General features: G+C 55.8%; 3 protein-coding genes across 6 annotated transcripts in view; 2 read left to right on the top strand and 1 right to left on the bottom strand.

The window, feature by feature from the left end:
- The first annotated feature begins 2,313 nt into the window (after positions 1–2,313).
- On the top strand, positions 2,314–6,548 carry NDUFS7 (NADH:ubiquinone oxidoreductase core subunit S7). The gene is made up of 8 exons (XM_079328480.1): positions 2,314–2,408; positions 2,571–2,607; positions 2,782–2,847; positions 3,130–3,244; positions 4,222–4,401; positions 4,483–4,529; positions 5,574–5,662; positions 6,047–6,548. The coding sequence occupies exons 1-8, from the start codon at positions 2,393–2,395 to the stop codon at positions 6,142–6,144; spliced, it is 648 nt and encodes a 215-aa protein (XP_079184606.1). The 5' UTR covers positions 2,314–2,392; the 3' UTR covers positions 6,145–6,548.
- Positions 6,408–12,450, bottom strand: GAMT (guanidinoacetate N-methyltransferase). Of its 2 annotated transcripts, none has more exons than XM_079328478.1 (7): positions 12,309–12,450; positions 9,463–9,648; positions 8,557–8,702; positions 8,413–8,476; positions 7,775–7,842; positions 7,562–7,672; positions 6,408–7,409 (listed from the first exon to the last, which is right to left on the bottom strand). In XM_079328478.1, exons 1-7 carry the CDS (start codon positions 12,388–12,390, stop codon positions 7,269–7,271), a joined length of 798 nt encoding a protein of 265 aa, XP_079184604.1. In that variant the 5' UTR covers positions 12,391–12,450; the 3' UTR covers positions 6,408–7,268. The 2 variants fall into 2 exon arrangements, with proteins under 2 accessions (XP_079184604.1, XP_079184605.1); XM_079328479.1 differs by lacking the exon at positions 12,309–12,450 and adding an exon at positions 11,912–11,962.
- Positions 11,650–19,326, top strand: part of DAZAP1 (DAZ associated protein 1) — a 24,837-nt gene continuing 17,160 nt past the window's right edge. Inside the window, exons 1-4 of one of the 3 annotated variants that reach the window (XM_079328468.1) lie at positions 11,650–11,848; positions 18,111–18,151; positions 18,574–18,740; positions 18,996–19,061. In XM_079328468.1, coding sequence (XP_079184594.1) covers positions 11,817–11,848; positions 18,111–18,151; positions 18,574–18,740; positions 18,996–19,061 — 306 coding nt within the window. In that variant the 5' untranslated portion in view covers positions 11,650–11,816. The remainder of the gene's footprint in view (positions 11,849–18,110; positions 18,152–18,573; positions 18,741–18,995; positions 19,062–19,326) is intronic. The other 2 variants (XM_079328467.1, XM_079328469.1) reach the window with 2 other exon arrangements.

Raw genomic sequence — 19,326 nt, 5'->3', positions numbered from 1 at the left:
TCAGTGCCCTCCTGGGGGGCTGCCAGAGCCCCCCCAGAGTTTCTGCTGCTCCAGGGTTTCCACATGGATTCTTCCAGCCAAACACTCAGCCTGGGAAGGGATCTTGTCCTGCTCTCTGTGGTTTCCTTGCTGCTGATAAAACCAGGGGGTTCCAGGGGTTCCCCCTTCCTCCCTCATGGATCTCCAAGGATGGGAAATCAGATTGGTGCCCAAATCTGTGACCTGGATCATGAAGATTTGTGGTTTTTGTTTTGTTATGACAAGGGAAGTTGTGTGGAGGAGGAATCCAGCTTTGCTTCAACAACACCACTCCCTTTTCCTCTAGCAGTGAACCAGTGGATTGCTGATTTATTGCCTCTTTTGGGAGGCTTTTAATTGTCTCTTATCTAAATTCCCAATTTAATCCTGCCCACCATTGCTGGAGCTGTGGCACATGGAGCAGTATCACCAAGAACTAATTAATGATGAATAATGATAAATGATACATAAAACCCTCTGATTAGGGTTTCTCTGTGATAATGAAATGTGATCTCCTTGCTTGTCCAGCAAAACCCAAGATGATTTGAAATGAAGAAGTTGAAATTGGGATCCAGATGTCTATCCTGGCTGTAGTAATTATCTGAATATATTTTAATTACACTTTTAATTGGTCTGTGCTCTCGAATGAGTTTTACCATGGAATCTTTATTTCTGTTATCTCAAGCACTTCAATTATAGGGACAGGCCAGGAAGTGAAGGTTTTATTAAAACCTGTGAGGAGGGATAATGAGTTTTGTGGGATAGGATGAAAAATTAATGATGGAGTTAACTCAGAGCTGTGAGTGGCACTTTCCCTTTGGAGCTGGGAGGTTGGGGAGGGACTTCCTGCCCCTCTTCCCAGTGCTGTGGGGTAATTTGGAGATGGGGATCAACTTCCCCCTCCTCTACATTAACCCTGTGTTCCCTTCTCCATCAAAACTCCTCAAGTGCTGTTGAGATCCTGCTCCACACCCATGCACAGAAACACAGAACCACCTCACCTTCCCTGCAGCTGTGGGGTCCTGGAGGGGACCCATCCATGGGCAGGGACCTTTCCCACTCTCTGGGTGCTCCAACCCCTCCCAGGGATAATCCTGACCTTGTCCCACCCCCTCCCAGTGCTGCCCCACCATCACTCACTGGTGCTGGGACCAGGCTCAGCCTCACGTGGATTTAATAAAGTGAGATGAAGTGAATCATCAAAATGTGCTGCTTTGGTTGAATTATTTTCATCTGTGGTGGGTGGTGCTTGCACCTCAGTTTTACAGCAGGTGAAGATTGTTTTTATACAGCAGATAAAGCTGTGATATCCTGTCTCTCATCACTGGGAGATGAACTCACTGCTTTTGTTTCTTGTGTTTTATTTAAAATGGGCTGGCACACACCACCTCTGCCTGTGCTTGTCCAGTGTTAATTAATCCGTGTTCCCTCAGGTGTCTCCTCAATGCTCAGTGTAAGATCACCAAATCAGATTTATCAGTAATTCATAATTCATATTTAATATCTTTAATAATATTTATCATTAATCCCGTGTCACATCCCCTTCACCCCTCCCTGCCTGTGTGTGTGTGCTTCCAGGATATTAAAACCATCACGAGCACACTTTGGGGAGGGGATAATAAATTCCGAAGCCTCGGGGGCCGTTTAGGGGTGAAAACAGCACTTTTGCAACCGGGTTGCGGCAGAAAAAAAAATGCATTTGCCGAAACCCGGGATCGAACCAGGGACCTTTAGATCTTCAGTCTAACGCTCTCCCAACTGAGCTATTTCGGCTGCACGGGAGCGCTTCGCCCCCCCCACCCGTCACCGCCGCTGAGCTGCGCAGCGGGGGGGACACGGAGGGGACACGGAGGGGGGACACGGGACCGGGTGTGGGACACGGAAACACGGACACGGGACACGGAAACACGGACACAGGACGTGGACACGGGACACGGACACGGGACACGGAAACACGGACACGGGCACGGACACGGGACCGAGCGCGAAACCGGGCGGGTGGGACCCGCGGCAGGCGGGGAGCGGCGGCAGTGCGGTCTCTGTGGCGCAATCGGTTAGCGCGTTCGGCTGTTAACCGAAAGGTTGGTGGTTCGAGCCCACCCAGGGACGGTCGCTTATTATTTTCCTGCTCGACCGCGGCTCCGCAGTCCCGGCATGTGTGCTTCCCGCGGGTACCGTAGCGGCTCCGGGACAGCCCCGGGACAGCCCCGTCCCCCGGGGATGGTTTGGGATCGTTTTTGGATCCCGGGGCCGGCGGCTGCCTGCGGAACTCATCCCCCGAGCCGCGTTTCCCGCCGGAGCGCTGAGGCGGAGCCGCGCCGGACCGTTTAGCGGGTGCACCGCGGCCAGAGGTTGCGTGAAGGGCTGAGGAGAGATGGCGGCGCTGGGCCGTGAGCGGGGCCGGGGCGGGACGGGACGGGCGGGATGGGACCGGACAGGGAGCGGTGTGGGGACCCAAACAACCCCTGAGCCCTCCGCGGAGGGAGCCCTGCTGGGCCCCCAGGCCGTTCCCGGCCCGCCGCCGGGCTGAGCTCTCCCGTCCTCTCTTGCAGGTCTGCGGCTCCCCGCGCACCGCGCGCTGGGCTGGCGGTGAGCGCCGGGCTGGGAGCAGCGGGGCGGTGGGAGAGGGGATGGGGGGACCCCGAGTCCCGAGATTTGGGGGTCGGTGCGGGTTTCCTCCGGGAGTTTTGTGCGGCAAACTGCCGGCAGGGCTCCCGTGGCCGTGTCACCCTGTGACGCCGCGCGGGCCCTTTCTGTGCCCAGGCCCGGCCCTGCGAGTCCCGCTGGCGCTCAGCTGCTCCACCAGACCCCGGCCGATCGCGCTGACAGGTAACAGCTCCTGCCCTGGGGACAGGGAGCAGCCCCGTGTGTTGGCCGAGGTGACAGAGGCACCTCCTGCCCGGCGTCTCCTGCTAAAATCCGCGGAGATCCGGCAGCTCTGGGAGCCCCGGGGTGAGGCAGCCACGCTGGGGTGTGGCTGAGGGGCTCTGCCCGAGCACCAAACCCACCGAGGGGTGGGATTGTCACTCCTCAGAGAACCCCCTGGAGGGCTAAAGGCTGATTCAGCAAGGAAATAACCGGGGAGTGATGGCTCTGTGCTGTTCCTTTCAGCTCTGTGCAGCTGCAGAAGAGCTCTGCTGTTGTGCAGAGGAAATCCTACGTGCCCAGCAGCCGTGGGGAGTATGTCATTGCCAAGCTGGATGACCTGGTCAACTGGGCACGGAGGGTGAGTCCCGAGGCAGCAGCTCCCCTGGGACACATCACAGGCACCTCCAGCTCAGGATAAAAATAGTGTCAGAGCTGCCATGGCCGAGTTCTGTGCCCAGAGGGTGGCACTGGGGTCCAGTGACAGAGCAGGAGAGGCTGAGGGTGTGTGTGGGGTCTGGAGCTGCCCTTTGGTCACCAGCAAAAGGCATTGCTGGAGTTGTCCCTGTCCCTGAGCAGCTGCTGTGCCTGTGGGGAAGGGTGACACAAGTGACAGTGCCCTGGGTCTGCTGTGCTCTGCCTTAGCTGGGCTGGGCCTTCTCTGGCCACCACTGTCCCTGTGGGGCCCTGAGCTGTCCCTTCTCGGGCCACCACTGTCCCTGTGGGGCCCTGAGCTGTCCCTTCTCGGGCCACCACTGTCCCTGTGGGGCCCTGAGCTGTCCCTTCTCTGGCCACTCCTGCACTTGTGGAGCTCAGAGCTGTCCCTTCTCTGCTGTCCCTGAGCTGGGACACCACTGTTCCTGAGGGGCTCTGAGCTGCCCCTTCTCTAAGGCTCTGATCTGTCCCTTCTTCAATCACTAGTGTCATTGTAGGGCTCAGAGCTGTCCCTTCTTGGGCCACCACTGTCCCTGTGGTGCTCAGAGCTGTCCCCTTTTCAATCTCTGACATCCCTGTGGGGTTCTGAGCTGTCCCTTCCCCTGGGCTCTGAGCTGTCCCTTCTCTGCTGTCCCTGAACTGGGCCACCACTGTCCCTTTGAGACTCAGAGCTGTCCCTTCCCCTGGGCTCTGAGCTGTCCCTTCCCCTGGGCTCTGAGCTGTCCCTCTCTGCAGTCTGGTGTCTCTGGTGGCTTTGGCAGTGTCAGGGGAGCACTCTGGTCACATTCAGGCTGCACACACATCTCTCTCCCCCCTGAGCTGTAGGTTTTGCTCCCCATCCCTTGCCCTCTCCCTTTCTGTGTGTCCCCCACGCTGTCCCTGAGCTGCTGCCTGTCCCCCCAGAGCTCCCTGTGGCCCATGACCTTCGGGCTGGCCTGCTGTGCTGTGGAGATGATGCACATGGCAGCCCCTCGTTACGACATGGATCGTTTTGGGGTCGTGTTCCGGGCCAGCCCCCGCCAGGCCGACGTCATGATCGTGGCAGGGACCCTCACCAACAAAATGGCCCCAGCTCTGCGCAAGGTACAAGGACTCTGGGGACCTTGGGGACCTCAGAGAGCTCAGGGACAGCTGGGAATCACCCCAAATACCCCTGTTCTGCAGGTCTATGACCAGATGCCAGAGCCTCGTTACGTGGTGTCCATGGGGAGGTGAGTGCTGGCATGTCCCAGTGCCATGGGGGGAGTTCTTGCCTTGTTTGTGTTTGCAGGTTCTTAAAGGGGCTTTGTAGAGCAGAGCAGAAATTCATTCTGGGGATGCTGGGTGTGAATCCTCCCAGGGATGGGTTCAGGGGGTTTGCAGCTGCCAGACTGGTGTGTATCCAGAATGCCAGAGTTGGATTTTGGCTTTCAAAAATGTTTCTGCTATGCTGGAATCTGCTCCATGGGGGAGTCAGTTGGAATCTTTCATGGGGGTTTCATTTGGAATCTGCTTTATGAAGGGATTCAATTGGAATCTGTTCTATGAAGGGGATCCATTTTGAATCTGCTCTGTGATGGGATTCATTTGGAATCTGCTCCATGAGGGGGATTCATTTGGAATTTGCTCTGTGAAGGGATTCATTTGGAATCTGCTCCATGGGGATTCATTTGGAATCTGCTCCATGGGGGATTCATTTGGAATCTGCTCTGTGATGGGATTTAGTTGGAATCTGCTCCATGGGGGATTCATTTGGAATCTGCTGCATGGGGGATTCATTTGGAATCTGCTCTGTGAAGGGATTTATTTGGAATCTGCTCCATGGGGGATTCATTTGGAATCTGCTCTGTGATGGGATTTAGTTGGAATCTGCTCCATGGGGGACTCAGTTGGACTCCATGGTCTCAGAGCTCTTTTCCAACCTGAATGATTCCATGGTTCTCACAATTTTCTTGTCCCCACACTGGGGCTGAGGGTGGCTGGTCCAGGCTGGAACAGGAGAAATTCTGGGAAAGCTCTGAGGCAGAATAGAAGGTTTTGTAGCAGAGAGGGAGGGCTGTGAGATCTGCATTGTGAGGGTGATGAGAGCACTTCAGTTGGGTTGGATTCATCTAAAAACATCCCAGGCAGAGCTCATGATGGGGCAGTGACACCTGTGAGCTCTCAGCTGGTGGCTTCGAGCCTGGCAGTGCCCACCTGCCCAGGGCCACCTTCTCTTGGCCTCCTGCTCACCTTCCTGGGCTCACCCTGTCCCTCTCCCTGTCCCTGTCCTGCAGCTGTGCCAATGGTGGGGGCTACTACCACTACTCCTACTCCGTGGTGAGGGGCTGTGACCGCATCGTGCCCGTGGACATTTATGTGCCAGGTACAAGGGGCAGCTCCACTGGGAGCAGGGCAGGGAGAGGGGAATTCTCTGCATTCAGGGGAGCTTTGAAAGGTTTTTCTGTTTCAGTGATGGGGAAACTGCAGCAGCTCCAGGGATTGTGGGGTGGGGAGGGTTGTGGTGGTGGTGGATGTGTTAGTGGAGGTTGGATACACTTTGACATCAATTAATTGCTCTGTTTGATAAAGATCTTGATAAACACCATAATTTAATTTCTTTACACTCCTTGCTGTGCCAGCCACAAAGCCAGAGGAGATTCAGCTTTGGGATAAGTCCTGGGTTGGCACCTCTGCTGCTCTGTCTGTGCAGGTGCCAGCCCTGTGACCTTCCACCCCTCCTCCCTTCTTTCCTTTTTCTCCCTCTCAGGTTGCCCACCCACAGCTGAGGCTTTGCTCTATGGGATCCTGCAGCTGCAGAGGAAAATCAAACGGGAGAGGAGGTTGCAGATCTGGTACAGGAAATAATTTTATTTATGTTGCACTCAGTGCCCTGGGCTCACATTCACGCACAAACCCGGCTCCTCACACGCCTTCCAATAAAACTCTACCTGTTCCAGGGGCTTTTCTGTCTTTAATAAACTCCCTCTGGTCTGAGGGATTGGAAATCTGGGCTAAAGAGCAGGAGCTTGAATTTGACTGCACTGCTGAGTTGGTTTCTGGTCTGAGCAATCTGACAGGGGAGGTGATGTCATATCGTGACATAAAGGCTTTGCTAGGATTTTTTTATATTTAGCTTTGTTGGGAAGTTTTGAGATCAACACATGTCCAGGTGATCCCTGAGCTCTCCCTGAGCTCATTCCTTCCTCACCACTTGCTCCTTGTTGGTAATTCCTACACAGGATCTAATAAATCCATAATATTTGTATGCACAGGGGCCAGAAATTAATTATCTTTCTGTAATGCTAAAAATCAGAATGTGATTCATAAACCTGAATGTAGAGCTCCTAAGCAGGGCAGGGGTAGAACAGCCTGTCCTGGATGCACCCCAGGAGCCTGGGATGAGGAATGGTCATGCCTGAGGGACAAACACACTTTGGAAAGACAAATAAATCGCTGGGGAACAGCAGTTTGGGTATTTCATTCCTTTTAATGGACTTTATCCCTTCTGGGGAAAGAGGAAACATCACCCATTGAGCTGTGAGGGGGTGTTGGGGTCAGGATTTGCTGCCGTGGGCTTTGGCTGAAAATATTGGGAAATTTCCCTGGGGAATTGCTTCAGGAGAAGCTGAAATGCCTCCAAATGCCTCAGACTGTCCCATTTCTCCCACCTGGTTTGGATTATTTGACCCCTGTGGGAAGCCACCCTGTGATTTCTCAAAATGATCCAATTTTTTAGGGGAAAGAGCTGGTTCTAGAACCCAAGGCTCCAAACCACACTCTGAAATTGCAGCTCCATTGGGAATTTGAAATCTTGATGGGACAGAGCAGGGTGAGATCACAAAACCCCTCCAGGGCAGGGGGTTCCTGGAGCAGGGAGTTTCCTGTCCTTTTATCCCCTGGAGCCCATCCCAAACCTCCACCCATCTCTGCAGGAATCAGCTCGGACCTCCCGGGGGTTTTAAAGGAGATCAGAGCCTTGGGGCGGGGTCTCAGTGTTTGAGGACGGTGGGGGTGATCATCCTGGGGTGGGAGTAGTATCGGCACTCGGGGGGCGGCTGCAGCTCCATCACGCTGGTGCTGATGTTCTCCCTCCTGAACCCCGCCTGCAGCAGCGGCCCCAGCTGGGTCTCCTGCGGGACAGGAGGGGAGGGAGGAGCAGCTGTGAGGGGGGACACGGGCTGAGCCCCCCTTTGGCTCATCCCCAGCACCACGGATGAGTTCCACAGTCACGGAGTGGCTCTGGCTCATCCCGGGCACAGCTTTGGCATGGAGAACAACTCACCTCAAACATCTTCTCGATGTCGCTGTAGCTGCTTTTGAGCAGCTCCCCCCACGAGGTGAGGTTGCAGTAGGTGAGGACCCCTCCTGGCCGCAGCAGGCGGAAGGCGTGGCCCTGCCCCGGGAATGAATTCGGGAATGAATTCGGGAATTCAGGGAGCCGGGTGAGCTCCTCCCGCTCAGCCAGCCCGGCCCCGGCTCCTCCCCGAGTTGTCACCTGGATGAAGTTGAACTGGTGCGTGTGCCAGGTGTCCTCTGACAGCGGGTAGGTGTCGTACAGGATCCCTGCCCGGGGACAGGGGGCTGGATTAGCTGGGAGAGACCCTGAGGGGCTCATACGGCCCCGGAGAATCCCCTTCATGCCCTGGTGGTGGTGTGCTCCTACTGCAATTTGCCCCCATGTCTGTGACCCCTGGAAGGCAGCGAGGTGATGGCCCCCAAGACAGGGATCTGCTCCCCAGCACAAGGATTTATTCCTCAGGACAAGAATCTGCTCACCAAGACAAAGATCCACCTCCAGGGCAAGGATCTGCTCTCCAAGACAAGGATCCAACCCCAGGAAAAAGATCAGCTCCCCAGGATAAGGATCCACTCCCAGGACAAGGATCTGTTCCCCAGGACAAAAATCTGCTCCCCAAGACAAGGATCTGCTCCCCAGGATAAGGACCCCAGGACACAGCTGTGCCCTGTCCCCAGCTGTGCCCTGTCCCCAGCCCCTTGGGAGGATATCCACCTGCACCCTGGTCAAACTGCTCCCCCTTTCCATGGCTCAGGGATGCCCTGGGCCTTGCTGCACCCCCCTTTGCAGTGGGGTCCCCACCTCAGCCCCTCCCTGTGCTGCTGTTGATGTCTCACCACTGAAGTGTCCATCTGGCAGCGTTGGCACCACGTCCTCCCACAGCCCCTTCAGGGGCACCACCTGCACATGGGGGGCACAGGGGTGAGCTGGGGGTGTCACAGGCACCCCCCAGCCCTGGCACAGCCCTCGGTGCCCCTGACCTTGTGTGGCTGAGCCTTGGCCCATTGCTGCAGGCGCTGGAAAACGCCCTCGTTGCACTCGATGATCCAGTGCTCCTCGATGTCCTGCTCCTGCACCTTGGAGGCAGCGATGGCCATCCCAAACCCCACCTCCAGCACACGGCCACCTGCACGTGCAACTCACAGCTCTGGCTTTTCTCTGCCTCAAAACCCCCACCCAGACCTCAATTCTCACCCGTTCTTTCCCCAAATTGGGCTCTTTGGGTGTGGGGTGGGAGCACGTGGTGCTGCTGGCACTGAGAGGAGAAGTTGGGAGCAGCCTCATGTCCCTGTCACCTGCTGTCCCCCAGAGCTGCCTCTGTGTCCCTGACACCTGCTGTCACCCCACAGTGGCCCTTTACCCCCACCAAACCCCCCCAGCTGAACCCAGTGGGAATAAACAGCATCCATCTGGCAGGGAAACAGCCCCAAAATCAGCAGGGTCTGGCAGGGAAACAGCCCCAAAATCAGCAGGTCCAGGGAGAGAAAACAGCCCCAAAAGCAGCATGGTCTGGGAGGTGAAACAGCCCCAAAAGCAGCAGGTCTTGGCAGGGGAAACAGTCCCAAAATCAGCAGGGTCTGGCAGGGAAACAGCCCCAAAATCAGCAGGTCCAGAGAGGGGAAACAGCTCCAAAAGCAGCAGGGTCTGGATGGGAGGTGGCTGCATCCCCTCCTCCTGTCCCCATCCCCTCCCCATGTCCCCATACCCGTTCAAGAATGTGTCACCTGACACAAGCACACAAGTGCCACCATAGCCCTGCTGCCCCTGTCACTGCACAGGGGCCACATGCAGTGGGGTCCCCCAGCAGAGCATCTCCCCCAGACCACACCAGCTGCTTTTGGGGGAGCTGCACCCCCGGCAGGTCCCGCAGCCTTTATCCCCGTTACCCTTCGATGCAGCCACGGTGGCCAGCGAGTGCATGTAGGGCGTCTCCCAGCGCTCCATCACCGGCTTGCCCAGGATCTCCAGGTGGGCGTCGGGCTCATCGTAGCCGGCCGTGGCTTCCCTCCAGGCTGCCCTGCAGTCCTCGCCCTCGGCGAAGATCGGCGCCGCCGCCGCTCCGGAGCTCATGGCTGCAGGAGGAAAGTCCAGCTGGAGACTGCCAGGGGAGGAAAGAAAGGGCTCCTGGGCTCTTGGCCGGCTTTAAATAGCCCTGCTGGAAAGTGCTGAGTGTGCACAGCCGGCTGGGGCCCCTCCGGGGAGCGGGAGCCCTTATCGGGATCGGGAGCCCTTATCGGGAACGGGGCTGAGCGGTCACAGCTGGCCTGGGGGTCACTGCGGTGATTTCGGGGTGCAGAGCATGTCCCTGCTCCCGGGGGCACCGGGCTGGGCATGGCACGGCTGGGAAGGAGCAGCGCTGCCGGGTGGTGGAGCCGGGATGGATCGGGGGGGACACGGGGAAAGGGGTGATCCTGTGCTCGGTGCTGTGTCCCACACAGTGTCCCCACACCGTGTCCCCATGCTGTGCCACCCTCCAGTGTCACATTCCGGGCCGTGAGGGTGGGCACTGGGACCCCCGGGATGGACACTGGGACTCCTGGGATGGACACTGGGACTCCTGGGATGGACACTAGGATCTCTGGAGAAGGACACTGGGATCCGGAGATGGACACTGAGATTCCAGGGATGGACACTGGGATCCCATGGGATGGACACTGGGAAGGACACCGGAATCCCATGGGATGGGCACTGGGATGGACACTGGGATGGACGCTGGGATCCCCAGGGATGGACACTGGGATGGACACTGGGATCCCATGGGATGGACACTGGGATCCCCAGGGATGGGCACTGGGATGGACACTGGGATGGACGCTGGGATCCCCAGGGATGGACACTGGGATGGACACTGGGATCCCCAGGGATGAACACTGGGATGGACACTGGGATCCCATGGGATGGACACTGGGATGGACAGTGGGATGGACACTGGGATCCCATGGGATGGACACTGGGATGGACACTGGGATGGACACTGGAATCCCATGGGATGGACACTGGGATGGATACTGGGATCCCATGGGATGGACACTGGGATCCCATGGGATGGACACTGGGATGGACAGTGGGATGGACACTGGGATCCCATGGGATGGACACTGGGATGGACACTGGGATGGACGCTGGGATCCCATGGGATGGACAGTGGGATGGACACTGGGATCCCATGGGATGGACACTGGGATGGACACTGGGATGGACACTGGGATCCCATGGGATGGACACTGGGATGGACAGTGGGATGGACACTGGGATCCCATGGGATGGACACTGGGATGGACACTGGGATGGACACTGGGATCCCATGGGATGGACACTGGGATCCCCAGGGATGAACACTGGGATGGACGCTGGGATCCCATGGGATGGACAGTGGGATGGACACTGGGATCCCCAGGGATGGACACTGGGATGGACACTGGGATCCCATGGGATGGACAGTGGGATGGACAGTGGGATGGACACTGGGATCCCATGGGATGGACACTGGGATGGACACTGGGATCCCATGGGATGGACACTGGGATCCCCAGGGATGAACACTGGGATGGACGCTGGGATCCCATGGGATGGACAGTGGGATGGACACTGGGATCCCCAGGGATGGACACTGGGATGGACACTGGGATCCCATGGGATGGACAGTGGGATGGACAGTGGGATGGACACTGGGATCCCATGGGATGGACACTGGGATGGACAGTGGGATGGACACTGGGATCCCATGGGATGGACACTGGGATGGACGCTGGGATCCCCAGGGATGGACACTGGGATCCCCAGGGATGGACACTGGGATGGACAGTGGGATGGACACTGGGATCCCCAGGGATGGACACTGGGATGGACACTGGGATCCCATGGGATGGACACTGGGATGGACACTGGGATCCCCGCTTTGGACACCGGGACCCCGCGGAGGCCCCGCCCCCCCCCCGCGCGCGCGGACTGCCCTTCCCGCCGGCCCCCGCGCGCGCGCGGCCACGCCCCTCTCTGCCCCTCCCAGGGCGCGGCCCCGGAGACCCCGTAGCGAGGGGCGGGTGCGCGCGCAGCGGCGGCGCTGAGGGAGCGCGAGCGCGCGGCGGGGGGGGGCCGGGCCGGGCCGGGGGCGGCGGGGGGGGAACCGGGACTCGGGAACCGGGACACGGCCGGGAGCGCCCGCCCGCGGCCCCACGACCCGCCGCTGGCACCGCCGCCACCGGAGGGAAGAGCCGGGCGCGGCCCCGGAGGAGCCGCCGCCATGAACAGCGTGGGAGGCGCCGATGAGATCGGGTGAGGGGAAGGGGAGGGCGACGCGCTGGGACACGGCGCGGGGGGCGGGGGAGGTTCGGTCACCTTTTCCCGCAACCTCACGAGAGGGTCCCGCCGGCTCTCCCGCGGGCCGGGGTGGGGGGGCTGAGCGGAGACCGGTGCCGGGCTGGAGAGAGCTGAGGGGGGGCCGGTCCCGGGCCGGGGGTGCCGAGTGCTGAGGGGGTGGGGGGGGGGGCCGGTCCCGCCATGTTGGGGCCGTGAGGGCGCACCCCCCCCCCCGTCACGTGACCGGCGCGCGCGGGGCTGCGGCAGGTGCGCGCGCCCAAGGTCACCCGCCCGCCGCGCTTCCCGCGCCCGCCCGCACCGGATCCCCCCGCGTACCGCCGCCTGTCCCCGCGTGTCCCCCTCTCCTGTCACCTCCCGTGGGGACAGCACGCCGCTGGAGGGCGGGGACTGTCCCGCTCTGCTGGTGCGGCCTCACCTTGAGTCCTGCGCGCAGTTTTAGGCGCCACAGTATAAGAAAGATACTGAGGTGTTAGCGTCCAAACGAGGGCAGCGGACATGGTGAAAGGCCGTGAGGGGAAGCCTTAGGAGGAGCGGCTGGGGTTACGTGATGGGTTCAGACTGAGGGGAGACCTCATCGCAGTCTAAAACTTCCTCGTGAGGGGAAGCAGAGGGGCAGCTCTGATCTCTGCTCTGTGAGATCAGTGACAGAACCCGAGTGAACGGCTGGAACTGTGTCCAGGGAGGTTTAGGGCGGCTCTCAGGGAAAGGTTTTTTCCCCTAGAGGATGCTGGGGCTCTGCTCAGGCTCCCCAGGGAATGGTCATGGCCCCAAGAGCTGCAGGGGTGATGGGTCACTGCTCTGAGGCACAGGGTGGGATTGTTGGGGTGTCTGTGCAGGGCCAGGAACTGACCTCGGTGGTCCTTGAGGGTCTGTTCTGTGATTCTGTGACCCCGCTGGGGATTTTGTTCTGCTGACTCCTCAGGGTCACCCCGAGGGGCTCAGGGTGGAGGAGGGGGAAGGTGAGGGGACAAAGCCAGCACCAGGATCCTCCCCTCGCCCTCCGTGCTGCCCTGCCGAGCTCCCTCCCCTCTGCTCGGGATGTGTTCCAGGCAGGAAAATCCCGGTTTTAACTGTGCTGGGCTTTTTTTGTGCCTTCAAAGCCCAAACCTGACGCAGGTCTGGTTCTTGTGACGTACTTTTAGAGTCACAGCAAGGCTTGGGTTGGAAGGGACTTCAGAGATCATCCAGTTGCACTCAGTGTTATTCTGCTTGAGAGCTGTACCCTGGTGACATTGAAATTACCAGGCTGCAGATTTGGACACGGTAGAACTCCAAGTAACAAAAAACCAAATTTAAAAATCTTTGACTGGTTCTTCCAGTGCAAGTTTTGGCACAGAATTTGCCCATCAGGACTGGTCACCTTGTTTGAAACTGGAAACACGAGCCACTTGTTCTGTGCTGTTTGCAATGCTTTGTAAGCTGCTTATTTACTGCATGATCTTAATTTGTAAATCCTAAAAGTACAGGAGGCAGGATAAGTGGTTTGAATATCACGTTGGAATGGTTTGGGTTGGTTGGAAGGGACCTTAGAGATGATCCAATTCCAGCACTCATTGCAGGAGATCTGTTTAAATATGTGGGGTTTGTTCTGAAAGTGTTTTTTTTTGCTCCTGGGCCTTAATCACTGTCTGGTGCCTTATGAGAGACCTGCTCAGGTCTGACTTCTCAAGCCATAGGTGAGTTCCAGGCTCCAGTTTATTCCATGGAATATCATCAATGCCCCTCATGAGCAGGTTTGGCTGTCCCAGAGTTTGTTCCCAGTCACAGGCTGTGACCCTGCAGAGCTGTAATCAGATTGGGAAGGATTGGGGGTTCATCAGAAAGGGAAATTTTCTTTATTCTCCTCCTCCAAAAGCATTTAGGGGAAAAGGTGAGAGTGTAGAACAAACTCAGCTGCTCCAGCCCTCTGAAGGAAGGTCTGGTTTAAAGCTGTGGGGAGAGGCAAGTCTGGATGGGAAGTTATGAATTCAGCTGCTGTTCTAGGCAAAGATTTTCAGAGAAAATGCATAAGGAAGCTGTGTAAGCCTTGCAGGTGTGTTGGCATGGGAAGGGAGGGGCCTTGTGAGTGTTATTTGTTGTAATTAATTAGTATTTGGGGCTGGTTTGGATGAAGAAAAGTGCTGATCTTGATCCTTCTGTCCTGCAGCTACAGGGGCTGTGCTGAGGTGTTGATCAGAGCTATTAATCAAACCCCAGAATATTTATGTGGGCAAAGAGTTTGTGCTTTTGTTGACTTTTTGGTGGCTTTAAAACACCTGTCCATGCTTTTTTTACTAATTCTGAGTTGATTTTGCTCCAGCAGCAGGTATGTTTATGGCAACAAAGAATAAATTAGCAATGAAAATTCTTCCAGGAAGTAGTGAGGAGGAACACTTGGTTAAAACTTATTATACAGCTGCAACTTCTGAGGGATCATTATCCAACTTTCTACTCCTGGAGTGATCCCTGTGGGGAATTGTGCTGCACCTGTCAGGATCTCCCTGCTCGTGGTGGGCACACCCACCTGCCCAAAAACCAGCCTGGTGGTTTGTGCTGTCACCTGGCTGTGCTGCAGTGCCTTTGCATCCCAGTGGGGATGGACTGGGGTGTCCTGCAGACTGTGAATTTGGAGCTTTATGCAGGTTTGGGGTGGTGTCAGCAGGGGTGAAATAAAAACATGGGACAGCATGAGGGGAAACTCAGCAGGGTCTGCAGCTTCTTCCTGAGGATCAGCAGCAAGCTCTGCTCTCTGGGAGGAAGGGCTGCAGCTCTCAGGGGGTGGCATGGAGCTCAGGGAAAGGTTTTTAAGGTTCTTCCCCCTGAGGGTGCTGGCACTGCCCATGGTCCCCAGGGAATGGGCACAGCCCCGAGGCTGCCAGAGCTGCAGGAGCACTGGGACACTGCTCCCAGGGTCACAGGGTGTCTGTGCAGGGATGTGCACGTGTCTTCCATGGATCCTTTCAGGATATTCTGTGCATTTTATACATTTCTATAAATTTAAGAGCTGCCAGCCCATAAACTGTTAGGACCAAAAGTTTTGTGGGTGAGACCTTGGGAAAGGACTGGTGATGCACTGAGTGTGGGGGCAGGAGCACTCACACAGCCTCACATCTGTCCTGTACCATTCCACATCTGGATTTTTGTAAACTCTGGCCCTGCTCAGTGTCTTCAAACCACAGAGGATCCCAAAACACAGGATTCCTAGATTTTGGTATTCCACTGTGTGTGTATAAAGCAGGGCTGTGGATTTCCATACAGCTGCTTTGCTGTTTCAGTCCATGTAGGGTGACTACAAATAATTCATGGTGGAACTGGAAGGTTTCAGTGACCTCCCTCCTTGCAGACAGCTTGGTGTTCTCCAGAACACAGCTGGTACTTTTGCAAGGATGTAAAATAGATTACTCTTATATACCAAGCTATTAAATGAAGTTTAAAAAACCCCAAAACAAACTATAAGCCCAAATGTTGTTTTTCAATAAAACATCACTAACCACACATCAAAACTTTATTGTTAATATAGCAGTAGATGAGCTGGGTTTGCTTTGCTGCTTAGAAATTGGAGTTAATTGTAAGGCACAGCAGAGGGGTTTGTGTCCTGTGTGTGGAGAGCTGAGGTGGTCAAGGGGCAGTTGTGGGGCCACCTGGCAGAGCCAGAACTGACCTGTAGCTGTGAACTGGCTGCTGTTGAGCAAGGCCCTGAGCCCCTGCCAGGAGCCAGAGGGAGCTGGGGGCACTTTTCCAATCCTTGAGGGAAACTTTGTCATGCCCGCAGAAAACAGGCGTGTCTGAGAGAGGGCGGGGCAGGGCAGCTCCTGCCTCTGGGGGAGCAGGGAGGGTGACAGCTCCTGCCTCTGGGGGAGCAGGGAGGGTGACAACTCCTGCCTCTGGGGGAGCAGGGAGGGTGACAGCTCCTGCCTCTGGGGGAGCAGGGAGGGTGACAGCTCCTGCCTGTGCTGCTCTCAGGGAGAGGTGCTGGGTGCTGCCTGTGCTGCTCTCAGGGAGAGGTGCTGGGTGCTGCCTGCTCTCAGGGAGAGGTGCTGGGTGCTGCCTGCTCTCAGGGAGAGGTGCTGGGTGCTGCCTGTGCTGCTCTCAGGGAGAGGTGCTGGGTGCTGCCTGTGCTGCTCTCAGGGAGAGGTGCTGGGTGCTGCCTGTGCTGCTCTCAGGGAGAGGTGCTGGGTGCTGCCTGTGCTGCTCTCAGGGAGAGGTGCTGGGTGCTGCCTGCTCTCAGGGAGAGGTGCTGGGTGCTGCCTGCGCTCAGGGAGAGGTGCTGGGTGCTGCCTGTGCTGCTCTCAGGGAGAGGTGCTGGGTGCTGCCTGCTCTCAGGGAGAGGTGCTGGGTGCTGCCTGTCCTGCTCTCAGGGAGAGGTGCTGGGTGCTGCCTGTGCTGCTCTCAGGGAGAGGTGCTGGGTGCTGCTCTCAGGGAGAGGTGCTGGGTGCTGCCTGTCCTGCTCTCAGGGAGAGGTGCTGGGTGCTGCCTGCTCTCAGGGAGAGGTGCTGGGTGCTGCCTGTGCTGCTCTCAGGGAGAGGTGCTGGGTGCTGCCTGTGCTCAGGGAGAGGTGCTGGGTGCTGCCTGTGCTGCTCTCAGGGAGGGCTGGCACGTCCTTTTGCACGAGGATAAGGCAGCAGAGGCAGCCCCTGTCTGCTGTGACACTCAGGGCTGTCTTTGCCTTGTGTGTCACCAGCTCAGTTGTTTGCTGGCTGCTCAAGGAGAGGCTTTGATCAGTGTTTAACAGTTGCTCTGTTTTTGTGAAAGACAAGCCTCGTGTCACGTCTCTCCTTGTAACTTAGAACAGAGTTTGCCTCAATGGAACAAGGCTCAGAGGAGCTGTGTAATATTGAATTTTGTCACTTTGGCTGGTGCACAAGGGTCGTGACACCATGTCCTATCACAGAGAAGTGAATCAAAGTGGAAAGGGACGGGCTGGTTTTGTCAGTGAGCTCCCTGCTCCACAGGAATTTCCACTTGCAAGGCTTTCACTTCCCCTGGTACTCCCAGTGCACCTGCTGCTCTTACTGGGGGTGACTGGGCTCTCCCTGCTGTTGGCTGCTCCTGAAAAGAGCAGGTGAGAGGAAGTTTAGTGGGTTTTCTTGTTAGGAGAAATTCAGCTTTGCACATGTGAGAGTAGAGGAATTCCCACCACCCTCAGCTGTACTTGGGTATGGGGGAAGGTGAGTAGAAGACAAAGCAGAAAGTGTTTTCTTTTTCTTTGAGGTCTGATGGAGAACTAAAGGGCATCCCCCCAAAAATAAATTATCCCAGTGCTTATCTGTGCAGAGCCATGGAACCATTAACAGCAGAGTTTTTCACACAATCTCCTGAGCTGGAGGAGATCCCCAAGGATCATCAAAGCTCTGCACAGACACCCCAACAATCCCACGTTGTCCAAAAGCTCCTGGAGCTCTGGCAGCCTCAGGGCTGGGACCATTCTCTGGGGAGCCTGGGCAGTGACCAGCACCCTCTGAGGAAGAATCTTTCCTGATCCCCAGCCTGACACAGCTCCAGCCATTCCCTGGGTCCTGCAGAGAGCAGAGGTTGATGCTACCTCTCAGGAAGAAGCTGCAGACAGCTATGTGCATTTTTTTAAGGTTGATTCTTGGTTCTGACAAGGGCCAAGTGTTGATTTGGTCCTAATGAACCTTTAATTATTGAGTAAATGACTGCTGGAAGTTCTGTCACACCCAGGACTTGATACAGAGCTGCAGAGCTGGCAGCCTGGCATGGAGCTCCTCTAGCACCCACCCAGGTTCTTGGGCATGCAGGAACATGAAACCCTGCAGATTTGGGTGCTCTTTGCAGAGGAAGAGTTGAATCAGTTTTCAGCAGGTTATTTTGGGGTTCAGCCATGACTTCCTCACCTGCCGGGCACCATCTCGAAACTGGGTTGTACAATGGTTTCACAACTGCTGCTGGATTAGTGCTGCTCTGTTATTTACTGCCTGCTGCACAGGTTTGACTTCTGTCTCAGGCCTGAGCTTGGCACTTGTACTTTTGCTTTCACCCCACAGGAAGGGGCTGGCAGCCAAGTGAGTGTTTTGTGGTGAGGGAGGGAGGAGCAGAGAGCAGGGATAGAGGAAGGGTTTGCTTTGGTTTAATCAGCAGCTTTGAGTGCAGTGCCAGCTTTGTAGGGTGAATTGGAGGTCCTGGTTCCCCCAAACCTGTCCAGAAGAGCTGAGCTGTGCCTTCAGTAAGATGCAGCATCTGCTGTAGCCCCTAAAGCTGCCCTGTGCTTTGTTTGCAGGAAGCTGTTCGTGGGTGGCCTGGACTGGAGCACCACACAAGGTGAGCAGCATGGTGAAAACCCAGCCAGGAGCTTTTCACAGGCAGAAGTGGGGAGGAGATGGGGCTGAGAGCTCATCCTCCTCTGCTAATTCATAAAGCTTTCAGTACAGGCAGCTCAGATATATTATTTTTTTTTTTTTTAATATATTAATACTTTTAGGTTTGTTGTTTGGTGCTGAAGTTTTTGTCAGCTCAACAGAGAATCCTTTTTATAATCACTTTTCTACTATTTTCCATTTGTATGAGTGGAAATAAACTGTTGTCAGCTGTTTGTTTACTGGAAGTAAGTTGTGATCATTTTCAAAAGATGAGTTTGAAGTTGTTTTCCATCTTTGCTGATCTGTTGTCTCATAATTGCAAATTCAGTCAGGTGTTGTTAATACCTGGTTCTGTTTAATACTTGCTTTTTTTTTCTTTAACAGAAACCCTTCGTAGCTACTTCTCCCAGTATGGAGAAGTTGTAGACTGTGTAATAATGAAAGACAAAACAACAAATCAATCTCGAGGATTTGGATTTGTCAAATTTAAAGATCCCAACTGTGTGGGAACAGTGCTGGCCAGCAGACCTCATACGTTAGATGGCCGAAATGTAAGTTGCTTTTGTGTTATTCTTTTTTTTTCCTGCTCAAAGATTTTATTTAAATTCTGCTTTTTCATTTAACAGAGTGTCAGAGTCAACCTGATTTTTGGTTTAAATGATTTATTGTAAGGCTGCACTAACTCTGTGTTGCTCTGAACTCTGAGGAACTGCATGTCAGCAGGGCTGGGTTCAGCTGCCACAAAATGTAACTTTTAAAGCAAAATTCTTCATACTGATGTGTGACCAAACTGGAACTTCTTGCAGATTGATCCAAAGCCATGCACACCCCGGGGGATGCAGCCAGAACGGACACGGCCCAAGGAAGGATGGGTAAGGAAAGATCTCTGTGTCTGCCTCTTGGCAGAGTTCTCTGGGATTCCTTTGGGATATAGCCATGTTTTAAAGGCAGGAGTCTGTATGCAGAACTCAAGTGTAAATTTCATTTCTAATAAATGTCTTTAGTTTAGATTTCCATGGGCAGGCTCTGTGCAGAGCAGTGTCAGTTTGGGTGTGGGGTTTCCTAAGCTCTTAGTGATGCCTTTAGTTCTTCTGATTTCAGAGCAGTGTCTGGAAAGGCACTGATGCTGTTCCAGCC

The sequence above is a fragment of the Erithacus rubecula genome (genome assembly GCF_903797595.1).
Source record: "Erithacus rubecula genome assembly, chromosome: 28".
In the NCBI taxonomy this organism is placed as follows: Eukaryota; Metazoa; Chordata; class Aves; order Passeriformes; family Muscicapidae; genus Erithacus; species Erithacus rubecula.
This window is presented reverse-complemented; position numbering and strand designations above follow the sequence as displayed.

Coding starts and splice junctions, on each gene's coding strand:
- NDUFS7 (XM_079328480.1), top strand. Junction 4,402..4,482: donor TGGCCCCAGCTCTGCGCAAG/GTACAAGGACTC, acceptor CCTGTTCTGCAG/GTCTATGACCAGATGCCAGA. Junction 4,530..5,573: donor TACGTGGTGTCCATGGGGAG/GTGAGTGCTGGC, acceptor CCTGTCCTGCAG/CTGTGCCAATGGTGGGGGCT.
- GAMT (XM_079328478.1), bottom strand. CDS start 12,390: ATGTCCGCTGCCCTCGTTTGGACGCTAACACCTCAGTATCTTTCTTAT. Junction 8,477..8,556: donor CCAAGGCTCAGCCACACAAG/GTCAGGGGCACC, acceptor CCCCATGTGCAG/GTGGTGCCCCTGAAGGGGCT. Junction 7,673..7,774: donor ACCAGTTCAACTTCATCCAG/GTGACAACTCGG, acceptor TTCCCGGGGCAG/GGCCACGCCTTCCGCCTGCT.